Below are 20,736 nucleotides of genomic sequence, written 5' to 3'. Positions count from 1 at the left end.
TTGTAAAAAAAAGAGAAAGAGTCCAACCCTATGTATCCATTCAATCGTTTGTAAAAAAAAGAGAAAGAGTCCAACCCTATGTATCTATTCAATCGTTGATTTCATAAACAAACGTACTTGATTTCATAAATAAACGTACTTAGCCTTCAGACGGCACAACTCGAAAATGAGCCAACTGTACCAATGCATCTCACTGAAATAATAGTCTATGTGAGTGAATAGGTTTGTTGTATATCTTAAGATAACTACTTGTATTTTACAGTTCAGACATTGGAGAACCCCGTCAATATCAGTAATTGATAGACAGGCTGGCGAGACAGGTAAGCAATCATCATCTTTTAATGAGGCTCAAAGGAAATGTGGTTTATGAAGTATGGTCAGGACAAAATTGACATAAATCCCTCTTTTTTTAGACAAAATTTTAAAGATAACTGGAAGGCTATACACAGAACAGATTGGTCGCCTCTCTGACGGTACTGGAGAAAACTTTGAACCAGAGGGAGCCGAAATTACACGGTAACTAAGACAAACTGAGCTTGGCTTTATATATCAGTTGCAATATTCCGGATAACTACAGAAAGAAACCTAAACCAAAGACCTTTATACCATGTTTATAGTACCATTTTATTTATATTGATAAATTCTAAACTGTTCTTCCTAAAGGTCCAGTAAGGATAACCTCTTATTGACCTCTTCTTGACCCAGTATTACTACAGGAGGAAACCTAAACTAAACTAACTTTATTTATACTGGATAGCTTTATCAGTTCTAAACTGTTCTTCCTGGAGGTCCAGTAAGAATCATCTCTTGTTGATCTAGTGTCACTACACGAGGAAACATAAGCTAATTCATCTATCACTAGTTTTTATTCATCAATATCATGACCACTCTCATTTTTGCAGAGTGTATATTGGCGGGTACAACTGCGACACTAACGACGAATTTGGAGAAGTGTAAGAAATATTTTTTAATTAATAATATTATTAATATTATTACCAATGTCGAATGCTTAGACTAATACAATACAGCATGGTACAATATGGTACAATATGGTACAATATGGTACAATGTGGTACAATATGGTACAACATGGTACACTAGGGTACAATATGGTACAATATGGTACAATATGGTAAAATATGGCACAATATGGTACCCTGCAGTACATACGGTCAGTACAAATCGGAACAATAGACCCCCGGCTGTGCCAGGTGATAATTTCGAGGTATTTTTTCGTTTCAGGTACGGTATAGTGTGGCAAGAATGGACAGGGTACTTCATCTGCAGGGCGGAAATCAGTGCTCCAGGTAAACAATACCCCACCTTCTATTGGGTTACCCCACAGGAACGTTTGATATGCTGAGGGTGTTAACAGATCACCGCAGATGTGTTAGTGTTAGTTTTTCAGTGCTAAGAACACAGTAATAAAATCATTGTGGGTATGTATTTCAAGACATCTCTTTCCGCTATTCAGGATCGTACCTAGTTTCATATCTGGTATCGTATTACGGCCGTTCCAGAATTGAAAATGATCTAGCCAGTTATGTCGATGGCAATGACGTCATCTATCAATACCAAGCTCATTCAGGTAAGGTCGGAAATCATTGATACGATGGTTGTTTTATGAAAAGCATTGGCCAAAGAAATCATGGCTGTCGGAATGATAGCGTAATACAGCACTGTTCTTTAAAGACAAGAGGTATCTTTGTTTTCAATGTAAACGATTGCCCAGTTTCTAATGAGGACATCTAAAACCCCCGCACACGAAAGCTATTAGCTGAGCTAAAGACCTCGCTTGGTTGTTAGCTCAGCGAGTTACTCTCGTGTGCGGATAGTTTGCATCGTGATGTCTTTGGCTCAGTCTATTATAGCTCTCGTGTGCGGCGGGCTAAAGACTAGAAGATTATCGCATTAAGTCCGCAATTTATTTAGCTTTGGACTTACCTAGAACAATCCCCCTTTAGATGTTTTAAGCGTTGCGCCAAGGAACGGAAGCAGAGCTGGTGGAACAATCCTAACGATAAAAGGAAAAGGTTTCAGCCATATTGAAGAGAATGTTAAAGTAACTGTCGGAGGTAAACATGACTGAGTGAAATCAATAGACCTTTCTCTTAATAACGAAATGTCTGATGTCACAAGAAGTTTGATTGGCGCGTCATTATGAAAAAGTCTATTACTTCTATCCAGTAGAAATAAAATTAGTTTAGCTTAGGTTTCCTCCTGTAGTAATACTGGATCAATTAGATGATCCTTACTGGACCTCTAGGAAGAACAGTTTAGAACTGATAAATTACTAAGCTGCATATTCATTGCTTTTCTTTAAATAAAACAGGCGTTCCATGTAAGGTCCTGACAAGTACTCGGGATACAATCAAGTGTATTACTGGAAGCGTGGACGAAGAGAAAGACAACAGAAAATTTCATCCAGGTTTGCATGTCAACGTATTTGAACAACTGCATGCATTCAATCTCGCTCATGCTGAGAACACCTTGTGATCATCAACATCCTTGTTTTAACATCCTTGTGATCATCAACATCCTTGTTTTAACATCCTTGTGATCATCAACATCCTTGTTTTAACATTCTTGTGATCATCAACATCCTTGTTTTAACATCCTTGAGATCATCAACATCCTTGTTTTAACATCCTTGTGATCATCAACATCCTTGTTTTAACATCCTTGAGATCATCAACATCCTTGTTTTAACATCCTTGTGATAATCAACATCCTTGTTTTAACATCCTTGTGATCATCAACATCCTTGTTTTAACATCCTTGAGATCATCAACATCCTTGTTTTAACATCCTTGTGATAATCAACATCCTTGTTTTAACATCCTTGTGATCATCAACATCCTTGTTTTAACATCCTTGAGATCATCAACATCCTTGTTTTAACATCCTTGTGATAGTCAACATCCTTGTTTTAACATTCTTGTGATAATCAACATCCTTGTTTTAACATCCTTGAGATCATCAACATCCTTGTTTTAACATCCTTGAGATCATCAACATCCTTGTTTTAACATCCTTGAGATCATCAACATCCTTGTTTTAACATCCTTGTGATAATCAACATCCTTGTTTTAACATTCTCGTGATCTATTTCTCCACCAGGTGGCCGGGGGTTCACATGTGACACGTGGACAACCAACCAATGGATCCCTAACGTGCGAGATTTTGATCCGAACTCAACTGACTACAATACACACATCCACAGCCACATCCATCAAATGCACACAGATTTTGCAAACTGTCCAAACGATCCAACATTCGTGAAACCGACCTCCAGGTTGGTTGGCCGACTGACCGCATATTTTGTGCCTCCATCCAGTGGAATGTACAGATTTGGAACGCTATCAGATGACAGCAGTGTTGTCTATTTCAGTAACACTAGTTCACCCGCGAACAAAGTAAGCCGGCTCAAGCGTTCCTCGTATCAACAATATAAATTCACCAATCATTTCTGGTTATTCAGTTATCGAAAAAGTTTCATTAAAATGTACATAGTTGTCATTACTGAACATAATCACAAGATTCCGACCAGTTTCATAAAGAATATATAACAAAATATAAGGCTGGAACATACCAGAAAACATTTGTGTTTTTCATCAACGCCGACTTTTCTTTATGATTTAGAAGGAAATTGCTTCAGCAGCTTGGTACACAGGGTCCAATTGGGAGAAGTATGACACTCAGTGGTCAGAACGTATGTACCTTGAGAAAGGTCGACATTACTATATCGAGGGCGACTATTATGATGGTGGCGGTGCTTACTTTCTAAATATTGGTTTGAAGAAGGAATCCACAAGTCATACCGAGAACGATGTGCCCATGGCCGTCCAAGAACAGCAGTATTTGAAAATATGGAGCAGTTTGAGCGATGAGAGACAGGTAGGTACATTTCAGTTGGCCGGCATGTCGAACCAGGATGTGAATAGACTAGATATAGCGTTGGTTGAGTTAGGGCAAATGAGTTCATAGTACACTTTACAAAGCAAAATAATGGTTCATTGGTTACATTCGATGGATAATGATTGACATTGACGATGGATAATGGATATTGATGAGAGAAAGGTGATAAGAGTGTACTTGAGTTGTTGAGTTTATCAATTTAATATTCTCTTTCCTAACAAGGATGGTGGTCACCGGTTGATAAGAGTTTACTTGAGTTGTTGAGTTTATCAAACACACCAAACAAATTCTTTTTTCAGACCATTTCGTATGAAAACTGGAAAGATGGCTTCGTTCAACAAGAGGAACAGCTTGTTACGGTCATGCAATGTTTACTTGTCAACAACGTTTGTCAACAACCTCCTTCCTTCATGTTGAGCTACGATGGCGTTACGACCCAGGCTCTAACTTCAGGCATCTCTGCTGCAAATCTAGAATCTGCTCTGAATAATCTTGCTACGATAAGAAGTGCTGGCTCCGTCGCTGTCACCTTAGAATCGTCCGACAACCAGAAGAGAATCTTTAGAGTGAAGTTCAACTTTGCCGAACCTGAGCACACACTAATGCTGCAAACACAGAGCCAGTATGTAAACATTGAAGTCGACAAGGCTGGAATAAACTCCGGAAGAGGTTTCAGACTCGGTTTTGGTGGAAAACGAACAAGAGTGATTAATCCTAACGCAACGAAAGAGGAACTGGAAGGAACTTTCTCTCAACTTTTTAGCACGGAATGTACATTCTCGGAAGACACAGGTAAATTTTACATCATTTCTTCTTTAGTACGGCGATTCTGAATTTTTTATAGGCATTTGAGAGGGGCCAAGCCCTCAAACTGATCTGCGAATGCTCGAAATGAAATCCTATTCAAGAGCGCTATTTTTTAAACTGGAACTTTCAGTTCTTAGGATCACTAAGACGGGAAAGTATTAGAGATCATTCAACCAGAAGAGAGTACGTCTTCTTCAACTCAGTATTACCATGAGGTAAAGAAGATGCATCAGATTAATCACGGGTAATTTTTCTTCTCCAGATTCAGCTTACTTCTACCAGGGCTACGAAGGGGATAAATCAGGGTATGAACAAGGAGATAGAGTTAAGGACGAAACGCCACACTGTGGAAGGCAGGCATTAATAAATCCAAACGCGATCTACGTTGGGGGTCTGACGGAAATAAAACCTGGACAAAAAGGGGGCGAATTTAATCTGCAAGTCAATTCAAGGGTAAGTCCTATGATGGTTAAACATTACTTCATGTTACGTCGATCATAATAACCGATGATCAGTTCCAAGCCTATTAATATACATATTACCGGACATTTTTTAAAATTTACGACTTGCTTTTGAAGTCAATAAAAGCTAAAAACAGTATTTTACCGTTCACTATGTATGATTAGAACAAGATCTTGGAAATTTTATCAGAATGCCATTCTTTCTCTCCCTCCAAGAGTTTAAATGTTTTAACAATTGCTTTATAATATCTATTTCAACGCAAAAATTTGCTCATGTTTCCATCAATAATTATCTTTCAAACAGGTTTGCTATGCATTCAAAGGCGACTGTGACAAAGTAACATTGAGAACTTACGTAAAATATACAAACAGCGAGGGAAAGTCGACACACGGCAATCTCTACCACGAGTACCCCTGTTCCACACGCTGGCAATACGACTGTTTCAACTTGAATGAACTGGCTGTAGACTCTGATATTTGGCAAAAGAGAATGCCAGGATCTCAATTGTTTGTGAAGGATATCTACATTTCTAGAGATGTGATGGTTGACGATGTTTGGATTGGAAGGTCGCCAGTGAGTGGTAAGTAGATTAGCGGTATCAAAAAATCGGAGTAAAATGATCCTTGCTGGATCTCTAGGAAGAACGGTTTAGAATTGGTAGAGCTATTCAGTATGAATAAGGTTAGTTTAGTTTAGGTTTCCTCCTGTAGTAACACTGGATCAATAAGAGATGGCCCTTACTGGACCTCTAGGAAGAACAGTTTAGAACTGATAGAGCTATCCAGTATAAATAAAGTTAGTTTAATTTAGGTTTCCTTCTGTAGTAACACTGGATCAATAAGAGATGATCCTTACTGGACCTCTAGGAAGAACAGTTTTGAACTTATAGAGCTATCCAGTTTAAATAAAGTTAGTTTAGTTTAGGTTTCCTCCTGTAGTACCACTGGATCAACAAGAGATGATCCTTACTGGATCTCTAGGAAGAACAGTTTAGAACTGATGGAGCTATCCAGTATAAATAAAGTTAGTTTAGTTTAGGTTTCCTTCTGTAGTACCACTGGATCAATAAGAGATGATACTTACTGGATCTCTAGGAAGAACAGTTTAGAACTGATAGAGCTATCCAGTATAAATAAAGTTAGTTAGGTTTAGGTTTCCTCCTGTAGTAATACTGGTTCAATAAGAGATGATCCTTACTGGACCTCTAGGAAGAACAGTTTAGAACTGATAGAGCTATCCAGTATAAATAAAGTTAGTTAAGTTTAGTTTTTCCTCCCGTAGAAGTATTATTCATCGATCAAATTTGTTTCCACCCTTTTTCAGTTACCAAACGTAAAGTCGCTGCTCAACCAAATGGCCAATGGATAAAGAATTTTATAATAGAGAAATTATCAGAAACCAAATTCAGAATCAAGATGTATCCAGGAAAATGTGGTTTTGATATTCCACTGATCTCTGTACAAGGAATTCCTCACACGGATGGCGAGGATCAAATCTCCTTCAACGTTTCAGCAATCGGCGCAACGATCACTGTGACACGTGAAAGAGCCGCAAGTCCGCCGTTAGGAGGGACGTTTGATTTGAAATTTGGAAATAAAACAGTCCAAGGTACAAATGGAAGCACAACTACAATAAAGCGGAAGCACAACTAAAACTTACCAATATCTTTATACACGATTTTCATCAACCATTCCAAACCACTGGTTCCTGACCACCTGCAAGAAATTAACAACAATGCTTAATCACCAAGTCTTTAACTACGTTTTGCATAAGCTAACCTTGTCTAGTTAACTCAGAAATGCACAACTCTGGTTGGCCAATTCTGTTTTTAACTAGAGTTAAAAGTTAACTAGTCTTTTATACAACAGGCCCCTGGTTTTACCTCCTTTTCGCCTTGCCTAAGATCTTGTATCATTATGGAAACATATTCATGATTTATCGCTTTGGCTGTCTTACTTCATTCAACTAACTACCTTGCCTAATTGTCCTAATTATCGTGATGATTGCTTCATTACCACTTAGCGTGTGTTTACATGAGTCCGGTCACCACAGTTTTAACGAAGCGTGTGATGATTTTGAGTTATTGAAATAAGTCTTTATGAAACCAACCAGGCCCATGCTATAGTCAGGATGTTTACGCCACTTCCAGAATTATGTTATATACTCATTTCAATAACTCAAAGTCATTTTACGCGTCTTTGAACCGCGGCTGAAGACAATATAGACATATGTACTCATGCATGCAACTTTAACAACTCTGAGAATCCATTTATGCATTCAAAGATGAGACTTTTCAAAAGTACAACAATTTTCAGCAAAAATTACGAACTACTCCAATAAGATGACACTATCTACTTCAAAAAACCCCGGGAATAACACGATTTAAATCCATTTAAAGGTATTCCGCTAAACACAACAGCTCAGGAGATGAAAGAACTTCTAGAAACGAATTATGATGTAGGCGAACTGCGAGTTCAAATCTCCAACGGTTATCCGAAGTGCAGCCACTACAGGTGGAAGTTAGACTGGCTGACAAAGGCAGGGAAACAACCGGAGTTTAAAATCAATGCAAGTAAAGTTACTGGTGAAAATATCAGGATCTCGTATACAACAAGAGATGGAGGACTGTTTTATCGCAAGATACCAGGAGAGTTTCTACGGGTGATAACTAAAGAACCACAGGTAGCGTTGATTCAAAGATTGACATAACTTGCTTTTAAAAAAAGGCTTAGTGGTATAGTTTTTAAAACCATGGTCTGTTTGTAGTAACACTGGATCAATACGAGATGATCCTTACTGGACCTCTAGAAAGAACAGTTTAGAACTGATAGAGCTATCCAGTATAAATAAAGTTAGTTTAGTTTAGGTTTCCTCCTGTAGTAACACTGGATCAATACGAGATGATCCTTACTGGACCTCTAGGAAGAACAGTTTAGAACTGATAGAGCTATCCAGTATAAATAAAGTTAGTTTAGTTTAGGTTTCCTCCTGTAGTAACACTGGGTCAATAAGAGATGATCCTTACTGGACCTCTAGGAAGAACAGTTTAGAACTGATAAAGCTATCCAGTATAAATAAAGTTAGTTTAGTTTAGGTTTCCCCCTGTAGTAACACTGGATCAATACGAGATGATCCTTACTGGACCTCTAGGAAGAACAGTTTAGAACTGATAAAGCTATCCAGTATAAATAAATTTAGTTTAGTTTAGGTTTCCTCCTGTAGTAACACTGGATCAATAAGAGATGATCCAAAAGTTTTTAGACGGTTTATCTTACAGAATCCATTGTATCTTAGGTTGTCGTGACAGTAAATGACTTGGTAGCCAGCTGTTTGGGCAAAGAATGTTCCTATCACCATCTGACAGAGAGAACACCAGTAGTCACCAGCTTCAATACAACAACTGGCGGAGCTGGTTCCGCGGTCAAAGTTACGGGGACTGGATTTAGCAACAATGCGAGTCACGTCACTGTTACCATGGGTGGTGTCGAATGCACTGTGCTGTCGAGTAGCGAGACAGAAATCCAATTTCTTATTGGTTGGTAATCAAATATCGTTTAACAAACTTCAGTATTCTAATAAAGAATTTATTTCGGTCGGAGAAAAAAGAGCGCTACAAGTTCTATGCGACCGTATGCTTCAAGCTTTTTTCCAAGAGTGGAAAATATTGGTTTTTACGTGTTAAGAAACCCTTTTGTTTTGGGAACATTCTTCTTACATACAACTGAGAGGAATATATGACTCGGTCAAAAGTTTTCCGCAGGAAATGAACCGGAATTGAGAAATCGAAGCCAGACTGAATTTTGTCTTTAATTTCTTCTATTCTGTTTTTTAGGCAATAATGTCAATCCTGGATCTCAAGAGATCTCAATCAGTATCCACAACAAAGGCTTTGCTCAATTTGAGATCGTACAGAACAGGCGACGCCGTAGTGTATCAAACATTATACCCTTCTTATTTAACATATTTATCGTTCGTGTCGACTCTGTGACCCCGAACACTGGTGGAACGGCGGGTGGTACACGTCTTAGGATTCAAGGTAATTGATCCATGGTAGGCGGGGGGGAGGAGACCCCAGGGTTCAGGGTGGGTGTACACTCGTTAGATGCCCAGAGGCAGGGCAGGGTAAATCATTATTCAGAATACATCTTAAACATAAAATACCTCTCTTGTCAGAAGTAAGATATTTCTTACTCGACTAATACGTTTGAAATGGTCAATTACAATCTCTCTGTTGGCTAATCATTAAAGTAGTGTGTCCTGTGATATAAATTCAACTACAACGCATCACTAAATGTCTAGATAATGAGACAACGGACTATAAATGTGATCAAACATCCTTTAGAGCCAATAACACAATTTCAATTTAAACCAAATTCCATGCGACAATTCGTATACCAGGACCAACATGAACAGACATCTTTCCTTTGACGAAAGCAAAGTCAATTTCTCCACCTATAAATGCGATCTTTCTATTATGCTAAGTGCATGAATATTCTCTTGATGTGTTAAACCGTCTCCGTATTCAATACAGGCTTTGGTTTCGGCACAAGTCCAGATCTTTCGGTTGAGGTCGGTGAAGTGGAATGTGAGATTGAATCCATTGATACGACAGTCATTATGTGCGAAACTGGGCCCAGGTCTGCAGGACTGGTTGACATTGTCGTGTTTTCTGGCTGCAAGGAAATCGGTTGTACATACACATTCAACAACGGCTTCACATACGATGACTCCGTGCAACCAAGAATAACCGAGATTAACCCGGAGATGGGGCCAACGTACGGTGGTATAGCGTTGACCATCACCGGCACTTCGTTCCCTACGGCGGTTGAAGAGGTCACGGTTACCATGGGAGCAAGACGTTGCGAGGTCACGGCAACAAGCAGCACGCAAGTGACTTGCACCGTGCCGATGAACCCCCCTGGGAATGTCAATGTGGTCGTCGATACTAAAGTTAAAGGTGAGAATATCCGGGGGGAGAAATAAAATAGAAATTACCCAAGGTAAAACCACCCAACTTCTTCCTTACGATAAATTTCTTTGAACATAGGAAGAGCATCTTTGGATGGAACCAACGCCGTGTTCACGTCAGTGTTATATGTCAGCGGTGTTACACCGAACAGAGGGTCGCTGAACGGTGGCGCTGAGCTCACTATACAAGGTGGAGGGTTTAGTACAAACAATACCGATAACATGGTCATGTTGGGAGACGTGATGTGTGAGGTTACATCAAGTACGGAGAATGAATTGAAATGCAAAACACCGGTTGGAGGAAGGATTGTAAAAGTTGACAACTCCGGGTCACATCCAGGTAAGGGTCAACAGGATGTACTATTAGACAAACCATTATCTTTAGGTCGTTTAAAAAGAGGGGAAATCTTCGCGTGATGAGCAAGTTGTGTCACTAGTGATTCCAAGGTACTGAATATAGCTCTTCGAATATCGTTTCAGAGTTTGGTATTGGTTATCAATGGAGTCCATCAACAGTAACCGTTCGAGTCGGTGATAGAGTAAAGGTAGGCTATCATACCCGTCCTATGCAGAAAGAGATGTTTTAAAACATCTTCGTTCATCAGTTTAAGAATTAGGAAGAGGGCTCTGTCTTTTTGCAACAAAGAAAATACAGACATGAAACTGAAACCGAAAATACTTTTGAAATTAGCCTCGAGAATACGTTTACAATTATGGTTCAAAGTTTCCTGTACGCATGAATGCTGCAACTTCAAGTGAATAAACCATCAACTATTCTTAACCTTTACAAAGCGTAAACACTGTCAAACTATAATCTTCATTTGATCCATTTAGTGGAGCTGGGCTGCACCACATTTGGCTGATGTGGTGTACGGAGTTCATCAAACCAAAGATGGCGACTCTTCCGACTACGATGGAACTGGTTTTATCAGCCAGCGCAGTGGTAGTGGCTCGTTCATGCATCAGTTCACAACCCCTGGTACTTACTACTTCTCAAGCGGATTTATCGACAAATCACAATCATTGGACATGAAGGGAATGGTTGTAGTTGAGCAAGCCCAGTCTAGCGTGGTGAATGTTGAAGTCAAAGTCAACGGTATGACCATAATCTTTGTTACATTTATTGCACCAAAAAGACAGAGGGTAGCGTGCACTGAGGCTGCACGGGTTGGGGGGATATCCTCTCACCCTGAACTATTGGAAGATGATAACCGATGAGAACCGACCACCGGATGGAGTCTGTAGCAAAAAATGCTGACCATAAATGGGGTTGGGGGGAGGGCTCATATCAACTCAATGTTTTCATAATTTTGACGTTTAGCTTAAAATCACAAAAGTTGATAGAGCACTTTGTACAGTACATTGACCCAATTTGTGTTCCCTGTTCTTTACCATTCTGCATACATCTTTTATTTCAGAGTACACAGCCGCCCACAACTTGTCAGGCGCCCAGCCTGATCAGTCCCCAGAAAGGTGCAACCAAGACGCGACAAAGACCCAGGATGGCGTAAACTTTGCCTTCACATTCTCGACCTGCGTCACCTCCACCGTCACAGCGGTCACACCTGCCTCGGGCGTGAACACAGACAAAATAACCATCAAAGGAAGCGGTTTTAGCCGGGTTAAGAACAAAAACACCGTGACATTCGGTGGTCACGTTTGTAACATACTGGAAAGCAACGATACTGTTATAACTTGTAACCTAGACACTACCAACGAACCAGAACCATGGATGAAAATGCCTGTGTCTGTCGAAGTGAGTGGTAATGGACGCGCTATCATCGCCCCTGGAGTGAACGAAACTACATTCTTTGAATTGATTCCTTCGTTGGTAACAATAACACCAAGATTTGGTTCGCATTTCGGAGGCACAAGGATCGTTTTAGGTGGGCAGGGATTTGTCGAAGACATGAGAGTTAGTTTAGGACAAAGCGGATGTCGAATAGACAGTTTATCATACACTCAGATAGACTGCGTTGTGGGGCCATCTTTCACACAGACTGAAAACGACCAGCGTGTGGTGGAAATACTCTTAGAAAAAAATAACGGGAATTTAAAAGCTGTTTGCAAGGAACCAGGTGCTTGCAGCTATGTCTACCAAAATGCCCTAACGCCAGAGATTACAACTTTCAGTCCAACAACAGTGAGCGCCCCAGATACGATACTCACGTTTGACGGTTCAAAATTAAGCAATACACCATCAGACGTCAAGGTTGTCATCGGCGACGTGCAATGCGCCGTACAGACTACATCCATGAGCCAGATCACATGCAATCTGCCAGGACTGCCCGTGGGCCAGCATCGCGCGATGGTACATATCGCGGGCGACAAAGGTTATGCCAAATTCACAAATCAAGTAAACGTCACTAGCCAAGAAGCATTAACAAGTCTATCGCATACACAGGGGAGCGTCAACGGAGGACTATTGCTCACAATTAATGGCCATGGCTTTGATCCTGAAGGCGAGACCGTAGTGGAAATCGGTGGTAAACGATGTGAGATAACAGAAGTCACAACTTCTGTTATAAAATGTCGAACACCTAACCAAGGTGCCCCGGGATCGTTTTTGGTACAGGTTTCTTCCTCTGGTTTTCCGCTGACACCTCTCAACTCGCAGACATTTTCCACCTCTACGGCAGCGACTCCTGTGGTCAACACGATACCAAACGCTGGTCGATCTGGTAACACCATCAACATTCAAGGCACAGGCTTTGCAACGCAACCATCAGAGAACCACGTCAAGATTGGTGGTACCCCATGCATGGTAACGACCAGCACTGCAACCACCATCGCTTGCACGCTTTCTGCAAAGCCTGCCGGTAGCTATCCCGTTACGCTCCACGTCGTTGGTAAAGGTATGGGAACCACGGGCATGAACTTCACCTATCAGTTGAACATCGACACCGTCACCCCGAATGAAAGTGGGTTTGGTGGTGGTAGGCTTGTCACCATTAGCGGTTCTGGATTTAGTCGTGAGGCCGACGTGACCATCTGTGGTAATCCTTGCAAGATTCCTAAAGGATATTTGGTTAATGATACAGAAATCCAGTGCGAAACACCACCGAAAGAGCAATCAGCCCCTGGAGCCAATGATGTTTGCGACGTGGTTGTGACCAACACAGAAAATATGTTTAGAAATACCGAATCCTCGGGATATACCTACAAAGACGCTCTAACCTCCACCATTACCGGTGTTTCACCATCACGGGGCGGCACAGGAGGTGGTGTGGTACTTACCATTACTGGTACTGGCTTTAGCACCACACAGAGCCAGAACAAAGTCACCATCGACGGTACCATGTGCTTGGTGACCTCAGCGACAACGACAGAACTCAAGTGTACCACAGGTTCACATCATAGAACCATCAAGACAAAAGTAAGAGTTGACGTTGGTTCAAATGGTGCTGCTGTTCAGGAAAATGCTGACTTCTACTATGTTGATGTCTGGTCATCAAAATACACCTGGGGTGGTCGAGATCCTCCCATTGAAGGTAGGACATGCGCCTGTATTCTAAAAGCTCACTCACACTCAAACTCATTGAGTAGGAGATCTCAATCCTCTCATAACGTTTCCATGACGATATTTCCAGTCAAATAAGAGCTTGATTTTGAGTGTTTTACCCTAAATCATTTCATTGATTAAGAAAGAACATTCTCATTGATCAGCAACAACAAGAGTTTTCTAGGAATTTCTAGGCGTTTTCTAGGAATTTCTAGGACTTTTCTAGGAGTTTCTAAGAATGGGGCTGGTTTCTTTTCTTGAAGGTGATTTTATTGTGATTAACGAGGGGCAAACCATGGTCCTTGATGTGGACACACCTGTTCTGGCTTTCCTGTTGATCAAAGGAGGAACATTCATGTTTGATGATGAGAAAGACATTCACCTTCACAGCAATTTTATACTAATCACCCACGGTGGTTCATTCATGGTTGGATCCGAAGAGGAGCCATTCAAACACAAGGCAACCATCACCTTGCATGGTCACGTGAGATCGAAAGAGATTCCCGTGTATGGCGCGAAAAGCATCGGCCTGAGGGAAGGATACCTCGGACTGCATGGACAACACGTGCCGCACACGTGGACAGTGATCATGGAGACCGTAAATCCCGGAGATACACAACTGAAGCTGAAACATGCTGTCACGTGGAAGCCTGGCGATAAAATCGTTATCGCTCCCACCGGGAAAAATATCAGAGAACATGAGGAGGTTATGGTAGTCGGAGTTACGGACGGGGGGAAGACGATCAATGTCTATCCAGCACTCCAGTATAGACATATTTCAATCGTCCAAACGTTTGGTGGAAGGGTTATTGAAACTCGCGCTGAAGTTGGTTTACTCACACGAAACGTTGTTGTTCAAGGTTTGATCTATTTTTAATTCCTCGTATTACATATTATAGTCATCGTTTGCAAAATTGGTCACAGATACCTCCAATAATATTTTCTGTAAATGTGACACCTCTCTAGTACAGACACCATGCACTCTAATACAAACATCTCTCTAATACAGACACCACTCTAATACAGACATCTCTCTAATACAGACATCTCTCCAATGCAGACACCTCTCTAATACAGACACCTCTCTAATACAAACACCTCTCTAATACAAACACCTCTCTAATACAGACATCTCTCTAATACAGACATCTCTCTAATACAGACATCTCTCTAATACAAACATCTCTCTAATACAGACACCTCTCTAATACAGACATCTCTCTAATACAAACATCTCTCTAATTCAAACAAGTCTAATAGACAGGCACCGTTCAAATACCTGACATCTTCCCAATACGCTACACCTCTTGTAAAGACACACCCCTCTAACAGACCTATCTCTAATCGCAAACATCCCTTTCACATCTCGGAATGAGAGACACGTCTTCACCTTGTACATTCCAGGAAGTTTACATGACGAATGGCAAGGTACAATCAAAGCTTGCCCGGACGCATTCCAACCAGGACAGTTCCAAACACAGAATTGCTTCCAGGGGAAATTTGGTGAAGAGCCGGATAGTGATGGATTCGGTGTTCAGATAATGATTCACGCTCCGGTGAAAAGCGCTGGTATGGTGACCGCGCACTTTAATCACATTGAAGTGCGCAACGCGGGACAAGCATTCAGGATCGGACGCTATCCAATCCATTTCCATATCAGCGGTGATGTCGATGGTTCTTATGTGAAAGGCTGTAGTATTCATCATTCAAATAACCGAGCAGTCACCATGCATGGTATCAACAACCTTCTCGTTGAACGAAATGTTTTTTACAATGCAAAAGGCAACGCGTTTTTCATGGAGGATGGAATAGAGACGGGAAATGTTATTCAGTACAACCTCGGGATCTTCGTAATCTCGTCAACTTCAACTCTAAACGTGGATGTCACTCCAGCCTCGTATTGGGTGACAAATGCGAACAACACTGTCCGTCATAATGTTGCTGCAGGTATTAATTATAATAATTATAATAATTAAAAAATATTATACAAAGTTTCATGACTGAATGGCACGAAGCGATTTTATAAAAAGATACATTCTTAATCATTGAACACAATAGACACAACACTAGGCCAGTCGTGACTAATGAATCTTTAACTTTCCTTCTTTTCTACAAGGTGGAAGCCATTTTGGTTTCTGGTATCAAATGTTCCAACATCCAGACGGCCCGTCGTTCACTCCAGACGTGTGTCCACGGAACGTGTTCATGTTAGAGTTCCGCAATAACACTGCACATTCGTTTGGAAGATACGGTTTATGGATCTTCCCAATTTACCATCCTAAGAAAGGAGGCACGTGTAACTCTAAAATAGCTGAGCCCGCAGAGTTTAACTCCATGCTCGCCTATAACAACATGCGCGGAGCTGAAGGTGTACAAATTGGCTCAGTGAGGTTTGTCGACTTCGTCATGATGGATAACGACCTTGCCGGAATCGAATATGTCGACACAAACAGTGATTCTCCACCGTGGGGCGGGCCGATGATCAAGGATTCCATGATCGTAGGTCACAGCCGACTCTCTGAAGGGTTACCGAGAGTGGTCAAAAGTAACAGAAATTGTACAACAAGTGGACTCATGTTGCCGAAGACCTCCAAGTTGACCGTAAGCAATGTGACGATGGTGAACTTCGACCAAAAAGGGTGTGCCGCTTTTGAGGCATGCGCACACTGCATTCCTTTCTGCCCGTTCTGTGGAGGATGGACTGTGAAATTTGAGAAGATGACGTTCATCAATTCACCCCAAATTTCGCGATTCAAGTGGAAGCATGAAGTTGTGTTCAAAGATTTGGACGGAACACTAACAGGTGGGTAACCAACACCATGTAATAGTCACAGCGGAAAGTTTGATCTCGAAGGCGAAGATCTTTGCCAGCAAAACTGCTCCGCTAAAGCATCTAACAGGGACTTTATTTTCCTTCAAATCAAGGTACCGTTGGAGGAAGTGTTGTTCCAACGAATAAAAACCTTCCCCCGAATGCATGCACTGAAAAGGCCGAGCATAGTTTTGGGGAGGCGAAAGGCAGCATTTGTGACGAGACCTTAGACTTCAGAAGATTCGCATGGAATCACGCCGCGCCTACATCGTTGAACCCAATGAACGTCTTGATGACGAATGCACACGGAACCGACTCGTTTCCATGGAAACCAAAATCCATCACTCACAAGGAGGGCTGGATGACCACGGTTATCGTCGGAGACGATTATACGATGGCTTTTGCAAATCATACTCATATTACCAACATTTCATACACCGGTTCATTTTATGAATTTGCCCCAACGGAATATATCAGGTAAAAAAAGATTGTTTTCCATTTTGAATTTATCCACCGTTAAGCTAAACGCCTTTCGAACAACCGGCCCCAAGGGGGGGTAATTACTCCGAGGAGAGGTAATTACTCCGAGAAGAAAAAAAGGGGGCGAGGTCACCCACTGTGTTGTGGGGGGGGAATGAAATGGGGGAGCTTATTATCATTGATTCATAAGCTACGACAGTTCGCTGAAAGATATAAGACTCTAAAACAGGTCTTGTGACGATGTAAATTCTCTGAAACATTTCCTGGGATTCAAAGATGAAAAGTAGATAACATTAAGACTGAAAAATGCAATGAGTTTCATGATGTAAATATGAAAAGTTGTGTTTCCTGACTTTCCTAGGATGAAACACGAATTCACACAAGAACCAGACTTCTTCATGACGACTGGCGTGAGACAGAATGTCACCGATAGAATACCACAGCCGACCGATGATCATGGTGATTGGGGATTCAATAATGCCACGAAGACAATGACCTACCTGGTCAGCGGTAAAGGCGCTGACGTCGACGAAAACAACAATACTGGGACAAGAGACATTAAATTCCAGGCGAGTGTTACTGATCGCAATAGAAAACTGGATGCTGTGAATCAAAGGAGGTTTTCACATTGAAGACATATGAGGTTTTCCACATTGAGAATTTTCAAAATTTCAAAATTTCCTCTTAGGTCTATCGCTGCTTCTTCTTGAACTGTATCACACCAACGCCACCTCCCCCTGACAAAGTGAACGAGATCCTCGACCTGAAATGGTCAGTAGCAGAAGATTGGAAGAGACCAGAGTCGCCCACGGAGGAAAAATACGGGGGGTACGACGGAGTGTTACCTAAAGACGGGGAGGATGTCCACATTCGGTCGGACTGGCACATGATAGCCGATACCGATTTCCCTCAGATTAATCAACTGATTATTCATGGCGTGTTGGAACTTGAAAACACTCGAGGTAATTCCGCCGGAACAAATTAATCAATACGATCGATACAATCGATTACCCAATCGATACTATCGATTACCCAAGATGAGGGAACGGTCAACCATAGCAGATTTAAAGAGTCAATATAACTCCGGTATAGGATTTAGTCAAAAGTAATGGGCATAGCAGTCGGTCACTGGACACAAAGAAACGTCCTTTAGAGCAAAATAGTATACGACACCGCGGAAATTGGTAAAATTGAAAAATACTTAGCCGCAATTCTCAATACTCAGGCTTCAAACTTGGTGAGAAAAAAAGTTTTATAAATACTACACAAAATATATCTTGCACAAAAAATTTGAAGCTTGCACACGGCAATAACGAATCATCTGAATTAATAACCTTGTGTACACTTTAAGCCTCCAAATGGCCATTTAACAGCTGTCAGATGTGTATGATAAACTGTCAAAAGATTGCATAATGCGTATTCAGAAGAAAAACCAAACTTTTTAAAGTTATTCAATAGTTTTCTCTTTGATAGCGATACAGAAATGCACAATTGTGAACCAGTGATCAGATTTTCGGGTTGAAACTTCATAAACACCAATTTCTGCGGTGTCATAGTATACCGTACATACAAACTGTTTTATGTATAGTGAAATAATATGTGAAGCGAGATCTCGGCACTGCTGAGCTAGCCCAGGCTGGCCCGTCTCATATGAACACGCCCCTAGAACTGCTCCAGGGTTGACACTGAACCTTTTCCTTCCTGATTTTCTGTAGATTACGTGTTGAATGCTTCTATTATACTAATCATGGGCGAGTTCGCCGAGCTCATTGTTGGCACGGAAGAGAACCCACATCCGGGGAATGTACTCATCACCCTCCAAGGGGACTGGAACTCGCCTGAAATGCCGATGAACAGGGGACCCAACCTGGGGTCCAAAGCGATAGGCGTGTTCGGGATCCTGGAGTTACACGGTATGCCGCACGATGTGTACTGGACCCGACTCTCAAGCACTGCTGATGCCGGAGCCACGGCTATACAACTGGACGATGAGGTGGAGTCGGACTGGAGAGTTGGTGACGAAATCGTCATTGCTTCCACAACATTCGAGGCCCGTCAAGCGGAAGTGGTGAAAATCTCGGCAATTTCTGGCAAGACCGTTACCCTCGAGAGAGCTTTGAAATACAAGCATATGATGGGGTGGTTCATTCTCTTCCTGATGGACGACAGTACAAGCTTGGAGCGGAAGTTGGACTTCTCACGAGGAATATAAAAATCGAGGGTGCGAATAATCCATCCGGGTCGGTTTCCACGCAGGATTTCGGGTGTCGGGTTTTGGTTGGTCAAACCACGGCTGGTGATGAAGTTTACACGGGCTGGGCGAAGATTGAGAATGTCGAGTTCAAACATTGCGGTCAAAGAGGCTGGACTGACTTCTATGATCCAAGGTACGTCGATAACACATCATACTACCTATTATCCCATCGTCACACCATATGATCCCATATGATCCCATATGACACCACAATATCCCCTCACAAAAAAAACCTCCACAAATGGAGAAAAACTCCCCAAACAACATGGCACTACTATGTAGAGAGTGGTCAATATCAGCGATTGCCTCCTATCACTTTTATGTCCAACTGACTTCATTCAATAAGTTATCCAGTCTAATATGATTATCCAGTCTGTTTAAGCTATTCCCTTCCGTCACGTTTAGATTTGCGCTATCATTCTTGGACGTTGGAAAGACGAGGAAAAACGAAAGCTATGTGCGAGGTAATTCATTCAACCACAATCTAAACACGGCTCTGGGTGTCTTCGGAACAAGCGATCTCATGATTGAAAACAACGTCGTCTACTTCACCATCGAAGCCTCGATAAAAGTCTGGGGTCAAAGAAATATGATCATCAACAACTTGGTTGTCTATATGGCGTCTTACTCGACGTACAAAGGGCGTCGGGCCGCGTTGGACATTCACTGGCCAGGGGCGTTTGAAGTCGACTCGGCCACAGACGCTGTCCTCATTGATAACGCAGTAGGTAAGAATATAACTCTCCGGGACAGTGAATATTTTCAGCCTGGAAATGCTTATAAGTGTATTCTGCTTACTTATTGGAACAAATGACTCAATCGATGAATCAACCAATCAATCAATAAATCGTTCGATCATCGATCAGTTAATCGAAAATTAATCGATCGATTGATTAATAATTCAATCAATGAATCATTCGATCAATTGAAAATTAATCGATTAATTAATCAATCAATCGATTAATCAATCATCATTGTCTTACTTTAAGGTGGCAGCGAACGGATAGGCTACCTTATCGATGGTGAACCCTGTGATACTCCCGGGAACACGCCAACAAAATGGCGTGGAAACACGGCCCACAGTGCTTTGCACGGTGTGACCATCTTCTACAAGAGCGGTATAAAGGGATGCACAATGGTGTCTGGTTTCCTGGCCTGGAAGATCTATGACTGGGGTCTGTTCTTCTTCACCAAATCACGGGTGTTGATTAAGGATAACGTATTCGCGGATAATGTGAACTCTATCAATGGTATGGTATACGACCCTCATGCACTGACTCATAAAGCATCTGATAAGTTTGTCCGCATTCATGATACGGTAATGATTGGAAGAACAGCAAGTTGGGACTGCGCTATTGATGCTGTTGAACCGGTAACGGCTGTGGTTAACGAAAAGCAACGTGCGTTTAGAACACCCTCAGGTATATACATGCTTTACTGTTATTTCTCATCACAATGTATCGGGTTTTTTTTGGAAATCAAGACAAAGTTTCATAAGCTAAATGCGTTCAACTTTTTAACTTTCAACGATTT

The 20,736-nt window shown here is 41.5% G+C and overlaps 1 protein-coding gene across 1 annotated transcript in view; it reads left to right on the top strand.

Moving 5' to 3' along the window:
• Positions 1 to 20,736, top strand: part of LOC114519432 (fibrocystin-L-like) — a 40,703-nt gene that overhangs the window by 4,161 nt on the left and 15,806 nt on the right. Inside the window, 31 exon segments of the mRNA XM_028539557.1 lie at positions 263 to 320; positions 414 to 516; positions 903 to 953; positions 1,243 to 1,307; positions 1,475 to 1,588; positions 1,965 to 2,075; positions 2,333 to 2,428; positions 3,121 to 3,416; positions 3,643 to 3,897; positions 4,218 to 4,710; positions 4,988 to 5,178; positions 5,491 to 5,767; positions 6,511 to 6,795; positions 7,586 to 7,869; positions 8,482 to 8,722; positions 9,020 to 9,223; positions 9,719 to 10,144; positions 10,235 to 10,495; positions 10,636 to 10,700; positions 10,990 to 11,251; positions 11,574 to 13,646; positions 13,921 to 14,517; positions 15,062 to 15,604; positions 15,774 to 16,460; positions 16,583 to 16,946; positions 17,311 to 17,518; positions 17,638 to 17,911; positions 18,665 to 19,083; positions 19,086 to 19,336; positions 19,609 to 19,931; positions 20,193 to 20,624. Of these exon segments, the coding sequence (XP_028395358.1) occupies positions 263 to 320; positions 414 to 516; positions 903 to 953; positions 1,243 to 1,307; positions 1,475 to 1,588; positions 1,965 to 2,075; positions 2,333 to 2,428; positions 3,121 to 3,416; positions 3,643 to 3,897; positions 4,218 to 4,710; positions 4,988 to 5,178; positions 5,491 to 5,767; positions 6,511 to 6,795; positions 7,586 to 7,869; positions 8,482 to 8,722; positions 9,020 to 9,223; positions 9,719 to 10,144; positions 10,235 to 10,495; positions 10,636 to 10,700; positions 10,990 to 11,251; positions 11,574 to 13,646; positions 13,921 to 14,517; positions 15,062 to 15,604; positions 15,774 to 16,460; positions 16,583 to 16,946; positions 17,311 to 17,518; positions 17,638 to 17,911; positions 18,665 to 19,083; positions 19,086 to 19,336; positions 19,609 to 19,931; positions 20,193 to 20,624 (10,309 nt within the window).

This window comes from Dendronephthya gigantea, unplaced genomic scaffold, assembly GCF_004324835.1.
Source record: "Dendronephthya gigantea isolate DGI-Jeju-01 unplaced genomic scaffold, DenGig_1.0 000013F, whole genome shotgun sequence".
Classification (NCBI taxonomy): domain Eukaryota; kingdom Metazoa; phylum Cnidaria; class Anthozoa; order Malacalcyonacea; family Nephtheidae; genus Dendronephthya; species Dendronephthya gigantea.
Note: the sequence above shows the minus strand (reverse complement) of the source record. Positions and strands in the feature narration are given on the sequence as shown.